Source organism: Hemiscyllium ocellatum, chromosome 20, assembly GCF_020745735.1.
Source record: "Hemiscyllium ocellatum isolate sHemOce1 chromosome 20, sHemOce1.pat.X.cur, whole genome shotgun sequence".
Taxonomy (NCBI): Eukaryota; Metazoa; Chordata; class Chondrichthyes; order Orectolobiformes; family Hemiscylliidae; genus Hemiscyllium; species Hemiscyllium ocellatum.
Genome location: NC_083420.1, coordinates 39,614,580 through 39,630,585, shown reverse-complemented (window position 1 = coordinate 39,630,585; position 16,006 = coordinate 39,614,580). Strand labels below are relative to the sequence as shown.

The window sequence follows — 16,006 nt, the reverse complement described above, 5'->3', positions numbered from 1 at the left end:
AGTTGTGGAATTTACTGATCCAACTCAAATTCTTTGCTGTTGAAAAAAAATTAACATTTTCTATTTTGAACATTTCTTACTTAACCTCACAGAAAAACATAAATTGGGCTTTCAACCTACTCCACTATTGAACAGAATTATGATGATTTTAATCTCAAATCTATTTTTCAACACTATCTCTTTAACCATTCGATTTTTCTTAAGTATATAAGAAATTATCACTAATGTCATGTTTGAATACCAACAGTTCTCTGGGCCAGAGAATTACGAAGATTCATAAATGAAAAAAAAAGTTCATCATAATCCTTAATGGCCAGCATGTGACCATGTGTTTTAGATTCCCAAGAAAATATTTTCATAACATCCATCCTGTCAAGTCGATCAGAACTTATCTGTATGTTTCAATTAAATCACTACTCATTTTGCTAAACTCCAGGGAATCCAATCTCATCTACTCAATTTCTCCTCATATCCTTTCACTAATAAATCTTTCATTCCAGCAACTGGTCAAGTGATGCTCCATTTCACATCCTCTCGTGCAAGTAGGTCTTTCCTGAGGTGATCATTGTTCTATAAATTATGATCTATTGATATTCAAATTCCATCAGCTGATGTAAAAACTGGGAGTTTCATACGTGGAACCATCAATGCAATCTGAGTTGAAATTATGATTTTCCCCAAGGCCTATGAAATCAACTAGTCATATTCCATAGGAACTACGAAAAGATCTTCATTTTCTATTTGATTTACAGGACTACGAGAATCTTCATATGCTGGAGATAAAATATTTGTAACTATGAAGCTGACAACAATAACCTCTGCAGACACAGAATACAGAAAAAGCTTCCACATCAGGGAGATTTTTAGCTGGCCAAGAGAGATGAAACAAAACAAACTCAGTGCAGGTTGAGAAAGCTCTCTCTGATTAACTTTCCTCCTCATACATTCCACTCCAAGAGGTTTTCCTCCAGTGGACTGCAGATTCACTGTATTATCTCTTATTCCTTCGTTTGACAAGGTCCAACTGGGTGTCACCGTGCAGCCCATATGCATTCACAGGTCAGTGTACAAAGGGTTGTCGATTAGTTTAGCCAAGCTGAGCTTCTAGTAGAACTTCACTGTAATGCAAGGTGACAGGATCTAGAGGAAACCCACACAAAACAGGCTCAAATATACCCTACTCTGTGGTGAGCAATTCCCTTCCAGCAGATCTGGCTGACAGTGCTAGATGCATGACTCCCTTTGCTTGCTTCCCCTTAAATACACATCTGCTACTTGTTTCAACTATTCCACATGTCTGCAAGTTCTACATCCTCAGCTATTTTCGAATTAATAAGTTTGCCTGAGTTCATTACTTGGTTAGTAATTATCTTTTTGTTGTGGCTTTGGTTTTGGTTCCTCTATAAATGGAAATATTTTCCCTACGACTATCTAATGTAATTTTAATGACTGTCAAAACACAGTTGCAATTTCAGTAAGACTTGGATGGGCCCAGCTATGATGCCCTTTTGCACTGCTGAATGAGTTTGTAAATATTCACTATTCAAAAGTATATATGTAGAGTAGCCACTTGGGCCAGGTAGCTTAGGTGGGCCTGGCGGCTTCATCTTCAGAGAAATGGAAAAAATCATCTAATTTAACAAACGAAAATCAGACACTAGAGATATGAAATTTGATTATTGATAGAATGTTAGATTGCTCTTTGAATGCAGAACTGCAACTAATTTTAGCATCAGTATTATTTCATCATAGTTTGTCTCCGCTCAGCTTGTTGGCTCCCATAACATTTCTCAGCTGGTGAGAAGGTTAATGTGAAAATTTGTGCTGAAGTGATTTATGTCTCAACAATGCCATATGTACGCTCAATCAATTAATTGGAAATTTGACAAAGCTGGCACATTAAATACCATATGTTCAGCCGCCAGGTGCAAAAACAATTTCTGACCCCAGAAATGCACTTTATGTCTGGTATTTTGAAGCAGAAATAATACGGATAGTCTTTCTTTCATATTTCAAAGGTCACAACTTGAAATTATAGCCCAGCCTAGCATTTTGTTCTGTCAATTATGAGTACTTCTAGCTAAGTACATCAGTGCAACACTTTGCACTATCAAAAGAGAAAAACCAAATACTGTATCCATGGAGAGAGTACAGAAAGGTTTGTATCTCTGGTCAACAACCATGCTCAATCAATACACTACACCATAAAAGAATACAGGATCAAGATGGCACAGCATATCAGAGTAACCAGTTCTTGGCATGAATCAGTTTCCCCATCCCTACTTGGTTAGCTGCCAACCTAGCTCTGGTGTAGTGACAAAGCTCCATGTAAACAAGGACTGTCATCAGTCCACTACTTTATGCATTTAACTGGCAAATGGACAATTATCCTGAAATTCTGGATGCAAGTCACTTGACCACTTGATCTCAAGTGATATATGAAATAACAGGCTTTGTGGATAAAGAACAATGTGAGAATGATAAATGATACATGATACACATTCTCACACTGAACAATGATAAACTTCAGCCCACTGATCTTTCACCATTTCGAAGCATGGTAGCTACAAATTCAGTCTCAAGCTACGGATGGGATTGAGGTTTTATTGGCCATTTCCCATTGCCTTGGATGTTGCAATAAGAGTACTCATAGCACTGCAAAGTGTATTTTTTTAATTATTCAAATATGTTATGTAAGAGTCACTTGCAAGGTCAGCAATTCTTGTTCATCCCTTCGTTTCTTCCTCCAGTTGGGGAAGTAGTTACTGTCTGATACTAAAGTTAACAATCCATTCAAGTTTCTTTCGCTAACACAGCATATAAGGTGATGATGTGATCAGGGATGCACCTCTCAGGCAGATGTTCACTGTGTGAGCAATGGTCTGACCTAGATGAATCACAATTTCTGTTTCTCATATTTCACTTGGACAATAAATCACATCATCCCTGACCACCCACAATCAATAGGTTGTGGGTAGTCCAGATTTTCTATGAAAGGTTGAGACTTGGGACTCCACCACCTAGATCAGCTACCAAGCTGCAGTTGCTGATGCTGGCAATCAACTGGCAAGTGTGCTATCAACAAGAGGGACTGGGAAAAACAGACTTTCAGTGAGGCTTACAGAACTTCAGGTGTGTGGTTCATTTGAGGACCTCTGTTAGTGGGAGTGCATCATTACCTATCAGCTGGTGGTGCTCCTTGTGGAGAATGTGGACTCAAGAAGCTCCAACATGTGTTTAACATAAAGAAGCCAATTGAGTTGCATTGTCATCACTATTTATTTTATTTTATTTCACTCAGAGGCTGAGGGTGTCACTGACTGGGCCAGCATTTATTGCCCATCCTATTCCACAATATTCGCACGTCCTCCTAAAGGAAGATGTTTACCAAGTGCAGCAGCAGTACTCTGTTGCTGGATATACCGGAGTGAGTGGTATACTATGCCCTGGCTGGCTCAACCACCTGAGGTAGTATCTGCCATTTTGATCTTTGACCTGACCTTGGCTCTGGCATTCTGTGGGAGTTCACTGTACACACATCAGTGATGTAAAAGTACTTTGATGTAGATCACAGATTAAATGCACAATAACAGAACTGGACAAAAGTTTCTTCCCTATTTCAGGTGACAAACCAAATCAACACATAATGCAAACTTTGATTTCCAAAGAACATGGATCATTAGTGAGTATAAGGAAACAACGTGCCAGGCGGTCTGTCCATTAAAGTAATTTTTCCAACTTGAAAATCAACCTAAATCTACCAAACTGGCCGCTAACATCCAGTCCAACCTGTATAAACTCACTACCCATCCTGAATTTTATTTTTCAGACATTACAAGTTGTGACATCACTGATCACCCAAGAAATTATTTCCCATCCCTTACTGTTGTGGTTCTGCTTGCCAAGCTGGAAGTTTTTGCTGCAAACATTTCGTTCCCTGGCTAGGGAACATCATCAGTGCTGTTGGAGCCTCGTGTGAAGCGCTGCTTTGATGCTTCCAGGTGTCAGTTTCAGCTGCAGTGATTTGTATGTGGGGTCCAGGTCGATGTGTCTGTTGATGGATGTTCTTGCCGTTTCCGGGTATCAGTTTCAGCTGTAGTGGTTTGTATATGGTGTCCAGGTCAATGTGTCTGTTGATGGAGTTTGGGGATGAATCATCCCTTACTGTCTCGGAGAGGAAGGAGGGTGCATGAGATGCTTCTTGAAATACTGAAATCCATGAGGATAAGTACTTGTACAATGTTATTAGGAAAGGAAATGCAGAATCCCTGCAACAGTGAAGAGACAGTGGTATAGTTCCAAGTCAAGATAGCGTGAGACTTTGAGGGGAACCTGCAGGTGGTAGGGTTGTCATGCATCTGTTGCCCTCATCATTCGAGGTGGAAGAGGCTGCAGTTTGGAAGCTGCTACTGAAGCAGCCTTGGTGGGTTGCTATAGTGTATCTTACACATGGTACACATTGCTGCCACTGTAGGTCACAGATGGAGTGAATGAAGGAAGTTGGATCATTGGTCCGAAAGTTACCACTAACGTAAATTCAAACCTGCATTTCAGGATTCTTATAAAAATTGAAGGCTGTATTAAATTCATAAACTAATATTTGAAGTAGTAGATAGTGACCTGCTTAAATACCTATTTCAGATTTTAAAATGGACAGCAAAAACTGGTGGCTAATATTTGGATTAAATTTACACAATTACTTCACCTGACAGATAGTCTCACAACATAGACAGCAAAGTGAAGAATTAGTCCAGCACAAGTATTCAGTAATAAAACTTGCAAGAACTTGGGGGTGAAGCTGAAGGGGAGAGAATGCAGCTGTGTGCATGTCAATGACAGGACTTCGTTGAGTCAAAATATTTTGCTGTAAGCTTATCGAGTATACTGTAGGAGAAAAGAAGTTTATAGTGGAATGTTAATTAAGTACCATGTGCCAAGCAATTGAAATCCAAAATGCTTACACCATTCCAAGTTCAGTTTCAAAATATGGAAAGATCATTACAAATTTTACTCTGTCAGTCATAATATAAGAATTAATTGACTCTGGATTCAGTACAAAAGCTATCATCTCAACTTATCATTCAAGGCTTTTGCTGAGTACATCACACGCATACATAAATTGCAGAGACTTCTGCAAAATAGCTGTGATAAACACACTTATTATGTAGTCAGTGTAAAGCACTTCATATAGTTTTAACCATCAGTGTTGAAAGAATTAAACGACTAATAAAAGGCACCAAAAATATAAGAAAGGAGTACGATAACATAATTTAGAGCTATTAACTCAAATAGGTGAACTAGCATGACTCCAGAATATAAAAGCAATAGAGATTGCTGGAAATGTTCAGATATTTCCTTCAGTAAAATTTTCTGATTTCAGAAAACCACGCAGAATAGGCTTTTCCTTAACTGGCACTGTTTTGAAAAACTTTTGTAACAAAGCATAATTTAAATTGTAATTATGTAAGCATGTATCACCAACATGTGAAACTTTTCATCGTCAGTTTGCTGTAATGCAGTTTAACCCAATTGTATCAAAATACAAGACAGAGTTGGATGAAGCAAGTCTTCAGTCCATTTGATCTCACCTTTAAGTAGTACAATATTTATTACCTCCCCATGGTAAGGTACCATCTCAACTATTCTGCTTGTTGATTGCCCAAATAAAAAGGTTATTTGTCTCAAAACTCAACTTCCACAAAAAACAAATCCAAAAATCAAAAAATGGCTTGTTATTAAGTCAATGCTCCAATATTTCCAAGTATTAGCAACATGAAAAACATTTGGCAAACCTATACAGAGAAAAAAAAAGTCTTTTTTTTCCCTAATGTGTGAAATCACAGCTAATTCAGATAATTTATTACGCGGAAGTTTACGACAAAGAAACAAATTCTTCAGCCGAGTTGGTCTGTCCCAGTACTATGCATCACATTAGCTTCCCACTACCTCATTTCCTCTCATCTAATCAATACTGCTTTCCATAAGATGCATCTATCTGATCACTTCAAGTTCTCTGCATGGTTGAGTGGGTGTTATATATCGCCATCATCAAGTAAATAAGCTTCTTCTGAATTTCTTCATGGATTCATTAATGACCACGAACATTATAAACGTTAAGAATCACACAACACCAGGTTAAGTCCAACAGGTTTAATTGCTTCCAATTAAACCTGTTGGACTATAACCTGGTGTTGTGTGAATTTTAACTTTATACACCCCAGTCCAACACTGTTGCATGAGTACAACTTACACTCTACACAAGTTCCTCAGATCTCTGCTTTGATGGCCATGTCTTTTTGTGGGTGGCTTTACTGTAATTAGTAAGATCACAGTAATGTAATCTTCAAGTAATTTTAATGCAAATGCATATTTATGAATATTCTTCATAGAGACTGTGATCCAATCAGCAAATTCCAAATACCCAGAACTGCATCCAATTTATCAAACTGTTTACTCTGTAACAAATGAACTCAGTAGCTGCTTACTTCCAGCTCTGAAATATGAGTATGTAGTGCATGCACCATATCCTCTGCTTCACGGACCCTTCGATTCAGCTGTGGTGAATAATTGCTGGCCAACTCATTGTCATAAGAATCCAAAATGCTTTTCATCCCATCACGAGCCTGCAAAACAAAAATGAAGGTTTCTTCATTATACTTGCAACTAAACAAAACCAAGGAATCTTGCATTTTGTACATTGAAATACCATGTGTTCATGAAAAGTAAAGTACTTTGCAACCAACAAAGGATTTCACTAGAGTGGACTGTCACCCTCGACTTTTACATTTTATATACTAACTTTCATGAGCACTTTACTGCACTGGACCATCAGCCTTGACTTATGCATTCCAGATCTGGATTTCGATTTGAACCCAAAATCATTAGATTCAGAGGAGAAAACACTACAACAACCGAGCCACAACTGAAAATAGGAGGACACTCGTGGTTCGACAGCGTTGCCATAGCTCAGATATTCAAAGCTCACTAAATGCCAGGATTATTGACTAAGACTATTCTGTTGCTCATGGTAAAAGCTGAGTTAGATAGATTCAGAGAAAATATATCATGCTGTGTAGAACCACATTAGAATTCATTCATAACTTATTCTGTTTCCATGGGCAACAAGCTACAAGGTCTTTTCAAGATTACGTATCACTGTATTAATCTACCATTAAAATCTGAGAGAATGAGAGGGTCAACCAAATGTCTAGAATTCCAACAATGAAATAATAAGGGACATCTCAAGATTCAAAATCTGCATTTCAACTATATGCAGGCTGAATGAATTCCTTCTCACACAGAAAAAGAAAGAAACTATGAAAGTCAGGTTGCCCTCATCTATCATGGATAGCAAGCTGCAGGGGACAGAAGACTTTGAGTGTAGATTTTCTAAGCGACATGAAGTGTAACTGTTTATCCTTCAACCAAGATTATAAAACAAATTATTCAGTCATTGCAATGTTGTTCGTTGGACCTTGTTCTTACATAACCTGCTGCTGCCTACATAACAACAATGACTACACTTCAAAAGCATTTTGGTGAATCATCCTGAGACCTCACAAGGAGCTGTATAAATGATTGCCTTTTCCTCTTTTCACAAAATGTCGAAATATAAGGACAGAAAAGGAATGAAAAATAATTTGTAATCACTTGTTTTAGACTGAAAAGCTATCAAATTAAATTAGTCTTAAATAAACTCAATTTCCTCAGTGTCAAAGTCTTTCCTCCCTTCTTCAGATATCCATCACCAACATTCCATTTTAATACTAAGCACTCCAAGTTTTCGATAAAATTCCACAATTAACTTGGGTATGATCACACAATATTTCACTAATTATATAAGTGCATATAATACATGAACGGAGGTGAATGAAGAGTAATGAAAACCTACAGGGGTTCACAAAGCAGTAATTTTGTCAAGAGCTTGAGTTACTGTGGGACTTCGTAACTTATTAGTAAAATCATTCCTACTACTTTTGTTTATTTTAATTAAGAAAAGACTTCAATGCCAAAAAAAATTATTCACTCCTAAGTTCATGCTCAAGCAATGGATTGCTATCAACCTTTAAAAGTGGGAATTAACTAATTTCAAATGTAATTCTGAATTACCAAAACAAACTTTTAAGTTTTAACTTGGTTTTACACAAAAAAACAAAACATGCAGTAGGTATACCATAAGGAAGACTGCATAAACAGCTTTGCAGGACAAAAAATTCTAAATACAAATGTTGAAATTATGTTTGTGACATACAAATTATAAATACATATCAAAGTTGAATTTATGTTTGTGGCAGAGCAACAGGGCCCACATAAAATCATCCAGGATTATAAAATTAAATGAAATGAAGATCAATGGTAACACAATAGTTAAGTTTCTGATTCGATTTCTAGTTGGTCCCAAGTTTGTGAATGTTCAGCATTTGGAGGCAGCCAAAAGAGATTACAGATAAACCCAGGGAATCTGGGATAATAGAGATCAGAAGGGAAGAACAGGTGAGCCATTGGGGGGGGGGTGTCTTTCTCATTGTTATCCACTGATGTCAAAATTGCCTCAGAGGCAGCACTGTGACAGGGAAGAACATAAAGTCCTCTGACAGTCAAAAATCCACCTACGCTCAGTCACTGGTTCATTTATAAAGAAGATTAGACAGTAGATAGAATACAGCAAGTTCGCATCATCATTAATGGAATTCTACCCTAGCATGAGTTGTGAAGATTGAAAAGGAGAAATAAGGAAAGAAAAAAATTGCAGGGGGATGAAATCAAATCATTAGCAAAAACCTCATAATATACTGGTTCAAATATTCAAATTTCCCATCTTCACTGGGAATAAGCATTCTATGACGTAACAGATGTTTGGTGTTTTCCAAACATCACCACCTCAGTTCAAGCTTTTTTTAAAATCAGCAACGCTTCCATTTACTACACTGACTATAGAGACTCATCGATCCTTGATGCTCTGCCATCACAGTCAAAAACTAAAACTTTGGACATTCTGACCTTGTTAAACTGGACTCTGATGTTTGTTGCTTGATAGCACTTTCGGTCAAAATGAATGTTTCTCCATTTTTAATTTAGACCACTCACTTAGGTGATTTTGTTGCACTTGATCCTCAGCTGTCCTAAATCACCGTTCCAGTTTTAAGCAAATCAGTTAATAGAAGAATAAAATTAAATAATTCAGTTATCCAAAAACACGCTTTATGCATTATTACCTAACTGAGGTTGTCTTGTCATATTCAAAATTATTCATAAAAACCTTGAGATTGTATGACAGGAAAAAGAGGAGACATATAAGCAATGAAGTATAGTATTACACATAGCTACAGTACAGTGGGTAGCAGGGACTTAGAATATTTGATGCTGATTTAATTAAAAGATTAAACAGCAAAACTTTACACTGGTCATGGAGGCATATGTTAAGTAATCCAGGAAATTTGAGAAGCTGGTGAGAACATTTCAGTAGTAAAGCATTAAATCACTTTGAGCTCTCCAAACATATGAACTTTAATGAACTAAAGCATAGCTTGATCAGTTCTGGTCAACGGCCATGAGAATGAAAATATTTTTGTGACTTTTAGTAAGGTGGTGTTTCAAGTTGCCATATACATCATGAGGCAGTTCCACTGCAGATTTCATTCTGACCTTAAATACAACTGAAACCAGCTACCTTGATCATACGATGATCAATGGCTTACCATCACTGAATACTCCACTATCAACTCCAGAGGGGATTCCAATTGACAAGAAATTGAATTAACAGCCATATAAATACTATGTGTATAACAGTTAGTCAAATGCTATGAATTCTTCAGCAACTAACTCATCATCAATTGTCCTCATGGTTATTTACCCTCTACAAAATGGAAGTCAAGAGAGTGATGGAATATTCTCCACTTGCCTAGATGGGTGCAGCTCTATTAACACTGAAGAAGTTTGACACCATCCAGGACAAAGCAGGTCACTTGACTGACACCACATCCATCACCAATGCACAGCAGCAAGAGTGTGTACCATTTACAAGATGCATTAAAGCAATTCACCAAGGTTTTTTCAACAACATCTTTCAAACATACAGTATCTACCAATCACAAGAATAAGGACACCAGATGCATGGGAGCATGATCAGACACAACTTCCTCACAAAGTCATCTTAACTTGGAACAATATCATTATTCTTTCAAAATCACTGGGACGAAATCCTGGATAAATCCTGGAATTTCCTTTCTAACAACATTCTGGATGTTGTTACACCCGAAGGAGTCAGGTGACTCAAGAAGACGGATCACCACACATGCGTCAGGCCAATTAAGGATCAGTAATAAATGCTGACCAGCCAGTGACACCCACATTCTCTGAACAATCAATAATTAATTAAAGTACATTTTTAATTTACACTTTATTTATTATACCATTTACAAAGTGCAAAAACATGTGGATGATTGTCCAAAAAAAAAACCAGTTTGCACTCTAGGACCAGAGCACTCTAGACCCAGTAAATGTGGTAACATGTTAAACTTCATCTCTGCATCATATTTGTCAAACAGACAATTTACTACCATCTTCTTCTGTTTGCCCAGTGCAGATCAGTATCTAATAATTATGTTCAGCAACTTTTGCACTCCATCTTTCAACTCCACATGATCAACAAAAAGGAACTAGATTTGTTCCCTCAAGGGTGAAGGTCACAATAAAAATACTTCACATAGAGACCAAGCTCATATAAGCAGAGACTTACTGATTTACCATTACAGGGGGCTCAGTAAAACAGCCACACCTACTTTGAATTGCTTTTTTGGTAATGGTGAGGGAGGCTTCTAATATTCCACAGAGCAGCATCTACTCTTTACTTCAAAGAAATACATCCAAACCATGGTTTGATTGAAAGATTTCTAAGCAGAAGTCATTCCAATCAGTAAAGTCCCACACCACTAATTTACCTCCATGATGTGGAAAGCAAATGAATCATTAACACTATGCCATTTCAGTGCTTCAACACAAGGTTCATAAGTTCCTTGAAAGTGGAGTCACAGGTAGGTAGGATAGTGAAGAAAGCGTTTGGTATACTTTCCTTTATTGGTCAAAATATTGAGCACAGGAGTTGGGAGGTCATGTTGCAGCTGTACAGGACATTGGTGAGGCCACTGTTGGAACATTGCATGCAATTCTGGTCTCCTTCCTATCGGAAAGATGTTGTGAAATTTGAAAGGGTTCAGAAAAGATTTACAAGGATGTTGCAGGTTGGAGGATTTGAGTTATAGGGAGAAGCTGAACAGGCTGGGGCTGTTTTCCCAAGGAGTGTCGGAGGCTGCGGGGTGATCTTATAGAGGTTTACAAAATTATGAGGTGCATGGACAGTATAAAAAGACAAAGTATTTTCCCTGGGGTGGAGGAGTCCACAACTAGAGGGCATAGGTTTAGGGTGAGAAGGGAAAGATATAAAAGAGACCTAAGGGACAACGTTTTCACTCAGAGGGTAGTACGTGTACGAGCTGCCAGAGGAACTGGTGGAGGCTGGTACAATTGCAACATTTATATGTATAGGAAGGGTTTGGAGGGATATTGGCTGGGTGCTGGCAGGTGGGACTAGATTGGGTCGGCATGGATGGAATGGACCGAAGGATCTGTTTCCGTGCTGTAAATCTCTATGACTCCATGCCAAGATGTAAGGAGTAGGAGCAGAAGTAGGTCATTTGGCCCTTCGAGCCTACTCCAACATTCAAAAAGATCACGGCTGATCTTTTCGTAGCTTCAGCTCCACTTGCCTGTCTTCTCACCATAACTCTTAATTCCTTTATTTTTCAATAAGATTATCTATCCTAACTTCAAAAACATTCACTGAGGAAACCTCAATCACTTCATTGGGCCAGGAATACCATAGATTCACAACCCCCGGGTAAATAAGTTGCTTCTCAATTCAGTCCTAAATCTACTCCCCCTAATTTTGAGGCTATGCCCTCTTGTCCGAGATTCACCGGCCAGTGGAAACATCTTAGGAGAAAGTGTGAATTGCAGATGCTGAATATCAGAGTCCAAAAGTGTGTTGCTAGGGAAAAACACAGCGGGTCAGGCAGCATCCAAGGAGCAGGAGAGGCAACGTTTAAGGCGTAAGCCCTTCATCAGGAAGGGCTGATGAAGGGCTTATACCCAAAATGTCAAATCTCCTGCTCCTCCATTGCTGCCTGACCTGCTGTGCTTTTTAAAGCTAAAATAGATAATTATTTTGAACAGTAAAGGAATTAAGGGTGATGGTAAGAGGACAGTTATGTGGAGCTGAGGCTACACTCAGAATGTTGAGAGATAGTGGAAACATCGTCTCTACTGCTAACTTATCTGTTCCCTTCATAATTTTATTTGTTTCTGTAAGAACACCTCATCCTTCTAAGTTCCAATGAATACAATCCCAGTCTACTCAGTCTCTCCTCATAAGCCAACACCCTCAACTTCAGAATCAACCTAGTGAACCTCTTCTGCATCCCCTCTAGTGCCAGTACATCCTTTCTCAAATAAGGAGATCAAAACTGGATGCAATACTCTAGGTATCGCCTCACCAGCACCTTGTACAGTTGCAACATAACCAATCTGCTTTTAAACACAATCACTTTAGCAATGAAAGACAAAATTCCATTTGCCTTCTCAATTACCTGTTGCACCTGCAGACTAACCTTCTGTGATTCATACACAAGGTCAGCCAGGTCCCTCTGCACAGCAGAGTGCTGCAATTTCTTACCATTCAAGTAATAGCCCTTTTTACTGTTATTCCTACTGAAATGGATGACTTCACATTTATTAACATTGTACTCCATCTGCCAGAGCTTTGCCCACTCGTTTGCAAAGTTTCAGTCCTCTGCACACCTTGCTGTACCACTTTACTGTCATCCGCAAACTTTGACACACTACACGTGGTCCCCAACTCCAAATAATTTATGTAAATTGTGAAAAATTGCAGTTCAAGGTTTGTGCAAAGATTTGTAGCTCGGGTGCTCGTTGTTGTGATTCTGTTCGCCGAGCTGGAAGTTTTTGTTGCAAACGTTTCGTCCCCTGGCTAGGCGACATCATCAGTGCTTTGGAGCCTCCTGCGAAGCGCTTCTTTAATGTTTCTTCCGGTATTTATAGTGGTCTGTCCTTGCCGCTTCCGGGTGTCAGTTTCAGCTGTCCGCTGTAGTGGTTGGTATATTGGGTCCAGGTCGGTGTGTTTGTTGATGGAGTTTGTGGATGAATGCCATGCCTCTAGGAATTCCCTGGCTGGCCCTATGATAGTAGTGTTTTCCCAGTCGAATTCATGTTGCTTGTTGTCTGCGTGTGTGGCTACTAGGGATAGCTGGTCGTGTCGTTTCGTGGCTAGTTGATGTTCATGTATGCGGATTGTTAGCTGTCTTCCTGTTTGTCCTATATAGTGTTTTGTGCAGTCCTTGCATGGTATTTTGTAAACTACATTAGTTTTGCTCATGTTGGGTATCGGGTCCTTTGTTCTAGTGAGTTGTTGTCTGAGCGTGGCTGTTGGTTTGTGTGCCGTTATGAGTCCTAAGGGTCGCAGCAATCTGGCTGTCAGTTCTGAAACGCTCCTGATGTATGGTAGTGTGGCTAGTCCTTTTGGTTGTGGCATGTCCTCGTTCCTTGGTCTGTCTCTTAGGCATCTGTTGATAAAGTTGCGCGGGTATCCGTTTTTGGCGAATACCTTGTATAGGTGTTCCTCTTCCTCTTTTTGCAGTTCTGGTGTACTGCAGTGTGTTGTGGCCCTTTTGAATAGTGTCCTGACACAGACCAAGTCCTAAACTATGAAAGTAACCACCGTGTTCATAACGTCTTCATAGAATTCCAGATTAGTTAAGCATGACTTGCCTTTCATGTATCTGCCCAATGGGACAATATTTATCTAGATGCCTTGCTATTTCAAGTATTTTCCCCACTACAGAAGTTAAGCTAACTGGCCTATAATTCCCCATCTTTTCACACCAACAGTGGTGTCATATTTGCTGTTGTCCAATCCGCTAGAACTGCCCCACAGTCCAGTGAATTTTGGAAAATTACCACAAATGCATTTGCTATTTCTCTCACCATCTCTTTTAGCACACTGGGAAGCATTCCATCAGGGCCAGGAGACTTGTCTACCCTTAGCTTGCCCAACATACCTCTTCCATGATAATGATTGGTTTTAGGCCCTCACCTACCTTTGTCTCAGTGTCAATTACTAGCATATTATTTGTGTCCTTCACTGTGAAGACTGACGCAAGGTACTTATTCAATGCCTTGGCTATTTCTTCATATCCAATTACTAAATTCCTCCATCTCATCCTCTGAATGACCAACGTTTACTTTAGCCACTCTTTTTTGTTTTATGTATTTATAGAAATCTTTATTACCTGTCTTTATATTCTGAGCTAGTTTTTTTTCTCATAACCTATCTTACTTTTCTTTATAGTTCTTTTTGTGGCTTTTGTGTGAACTGCCACTAGGTTCAAAAGGTTGACCTCTGCTTGGTGGTAGTCAGAGTCCAGCACAAATGCAAACAACATGGTAAAACAATGAAGCACTGCTCTTAAATCAGCAACTCAATCAGATCAGCAACTTCATGGTAGAAGATCACATTTGTGATGTAAAGTAGTAATGACAACCAAAGACAGAGCTGTAAATCAAGATTCTAGACATGGTAGACCACCTGGAGAGTAGAATCATTAAGCTTCTATTTCCCTGAAGCGAACATCAATAGACACTGTCATTACTGTAACATTCAAGGCTGTGAAAATGTATTTTCATCTGGGGATGGATTAACTCATTTACTATCAGACAATATCAGTGCTGATGAGAGCTAACAATAAGCTTCCAATGTTTCCCTGCTGTACGATTAGATTAGATTCTCCACAGTGTGGAAACAGGCCCTTCGGCCAAACCAGTCCACACCTACCCTCCGAAGAGTAACCCACCTAGACCCTCTGACTAATGCACCTAACACTTTGGGCAATTTAGCATGGCCAATTCACCTAATCTGCACATTTTTTGGGCTGTGGGAGGAAACTGGAGCACCCAGAGGAAACCCACGCAGACACGGGGAGAATGTGCAAACTCCACACAGACAGTTGCCTGAGGCGGGAATCGAACCTGGGACCCTGCCGCTGTGTGGCAGCACTGCTAACCACTGAGCCGTGCCGCCTGACAATAAATCTCAAAATATACCCCCGTAATTTTCTGCACACTTGAATTAATATACACGGTCAAAGCATGGGACGCCAGTACTGGGGAATGTAAAGTCTTTTCGACTTTTCTAATTTAGACAGTCATTTGGCAGATCAGAATTTAGATGTTGCTGAAAAGAGAGAACTCTTGACAATGCTCTTTGCCTTGCACTAAAAAGGCCAAATACAGGAATGTCAAATTGCAAACAAAAGTGATGGTTTCGAGCTTAAGATGAAAAGGATTGTGATTGATTGGGAAGTAGGCTCCAACTGACTGGGGGTGTTCTGTACAGAAAGTTTTAGAGAACTGTTGGTTCCTCATACTTTTGGGTAGACCAAAGATAGAACAGGACTTGAATATATTTCTTATGTTTGGACAGTAAAACCCTCCTTGTGAATATAAGTTGTTACTAACAAGAGTAAATGAGCCACTTTACCAAGTCAACAGTTTAATTGAACTTGTCCATGAGCACAGCAATTAGCACACTCAGACTCGCTTATCAAGTGCTACCCTATGGAATCAAGGCTACCAGTCATGTTTTGTTTTGGGTTTAGCAAGCACTGACTGGTTGAATGTGGTACGCACTCTGTCAATCACACAAAGAGGAACGTAAGAATTGGGAGCAGAAGTCAAACATTCATCCTTTGAATCTGCTCCATCATTCAGTTAGATCGTCAGCAATGTGGTAATGGCCATGACTCCATTTTCCTGTCTGCCCTCATAACCCTCGATTCCTTTTTCTATAAAGATTAATATTGCCTTGAATGAATTAAATGTTACAGCCTTCATTGCTTTCTAGGGAAAACAATTCTACATATAAAGACTGTGCTTT

The 16,006-nt window shown here is 39.1% G+C and overlaps 1 protein-coding gene across 4 annotated transcripts in view; it reads right to left on the bottom strand.

The window, feature by feature from the left end:
* mad1l1 (mitotic arrest deficient 1 like 1) overlaps nt 1-16,006 on the bottom strand; it is an 897,160-nt gene that overhangs the window by 645,899 nt on the left and 235,255 nt on the right. For all 4 annotated transcript variants that reach the window (XM_060840293.1, XM_060840292.1, XM_060840294.1 and 1 more), the window contains exon 12: nt 6,486-6,623. In XM_060840293.1, the coding sequence (XP_060696276.1) occupies nt 6,486-6,623 (138 nt within the window). The remainder of the gene's footprint in view (nt 1-6,485; nt 6,624-16,006) is intronic.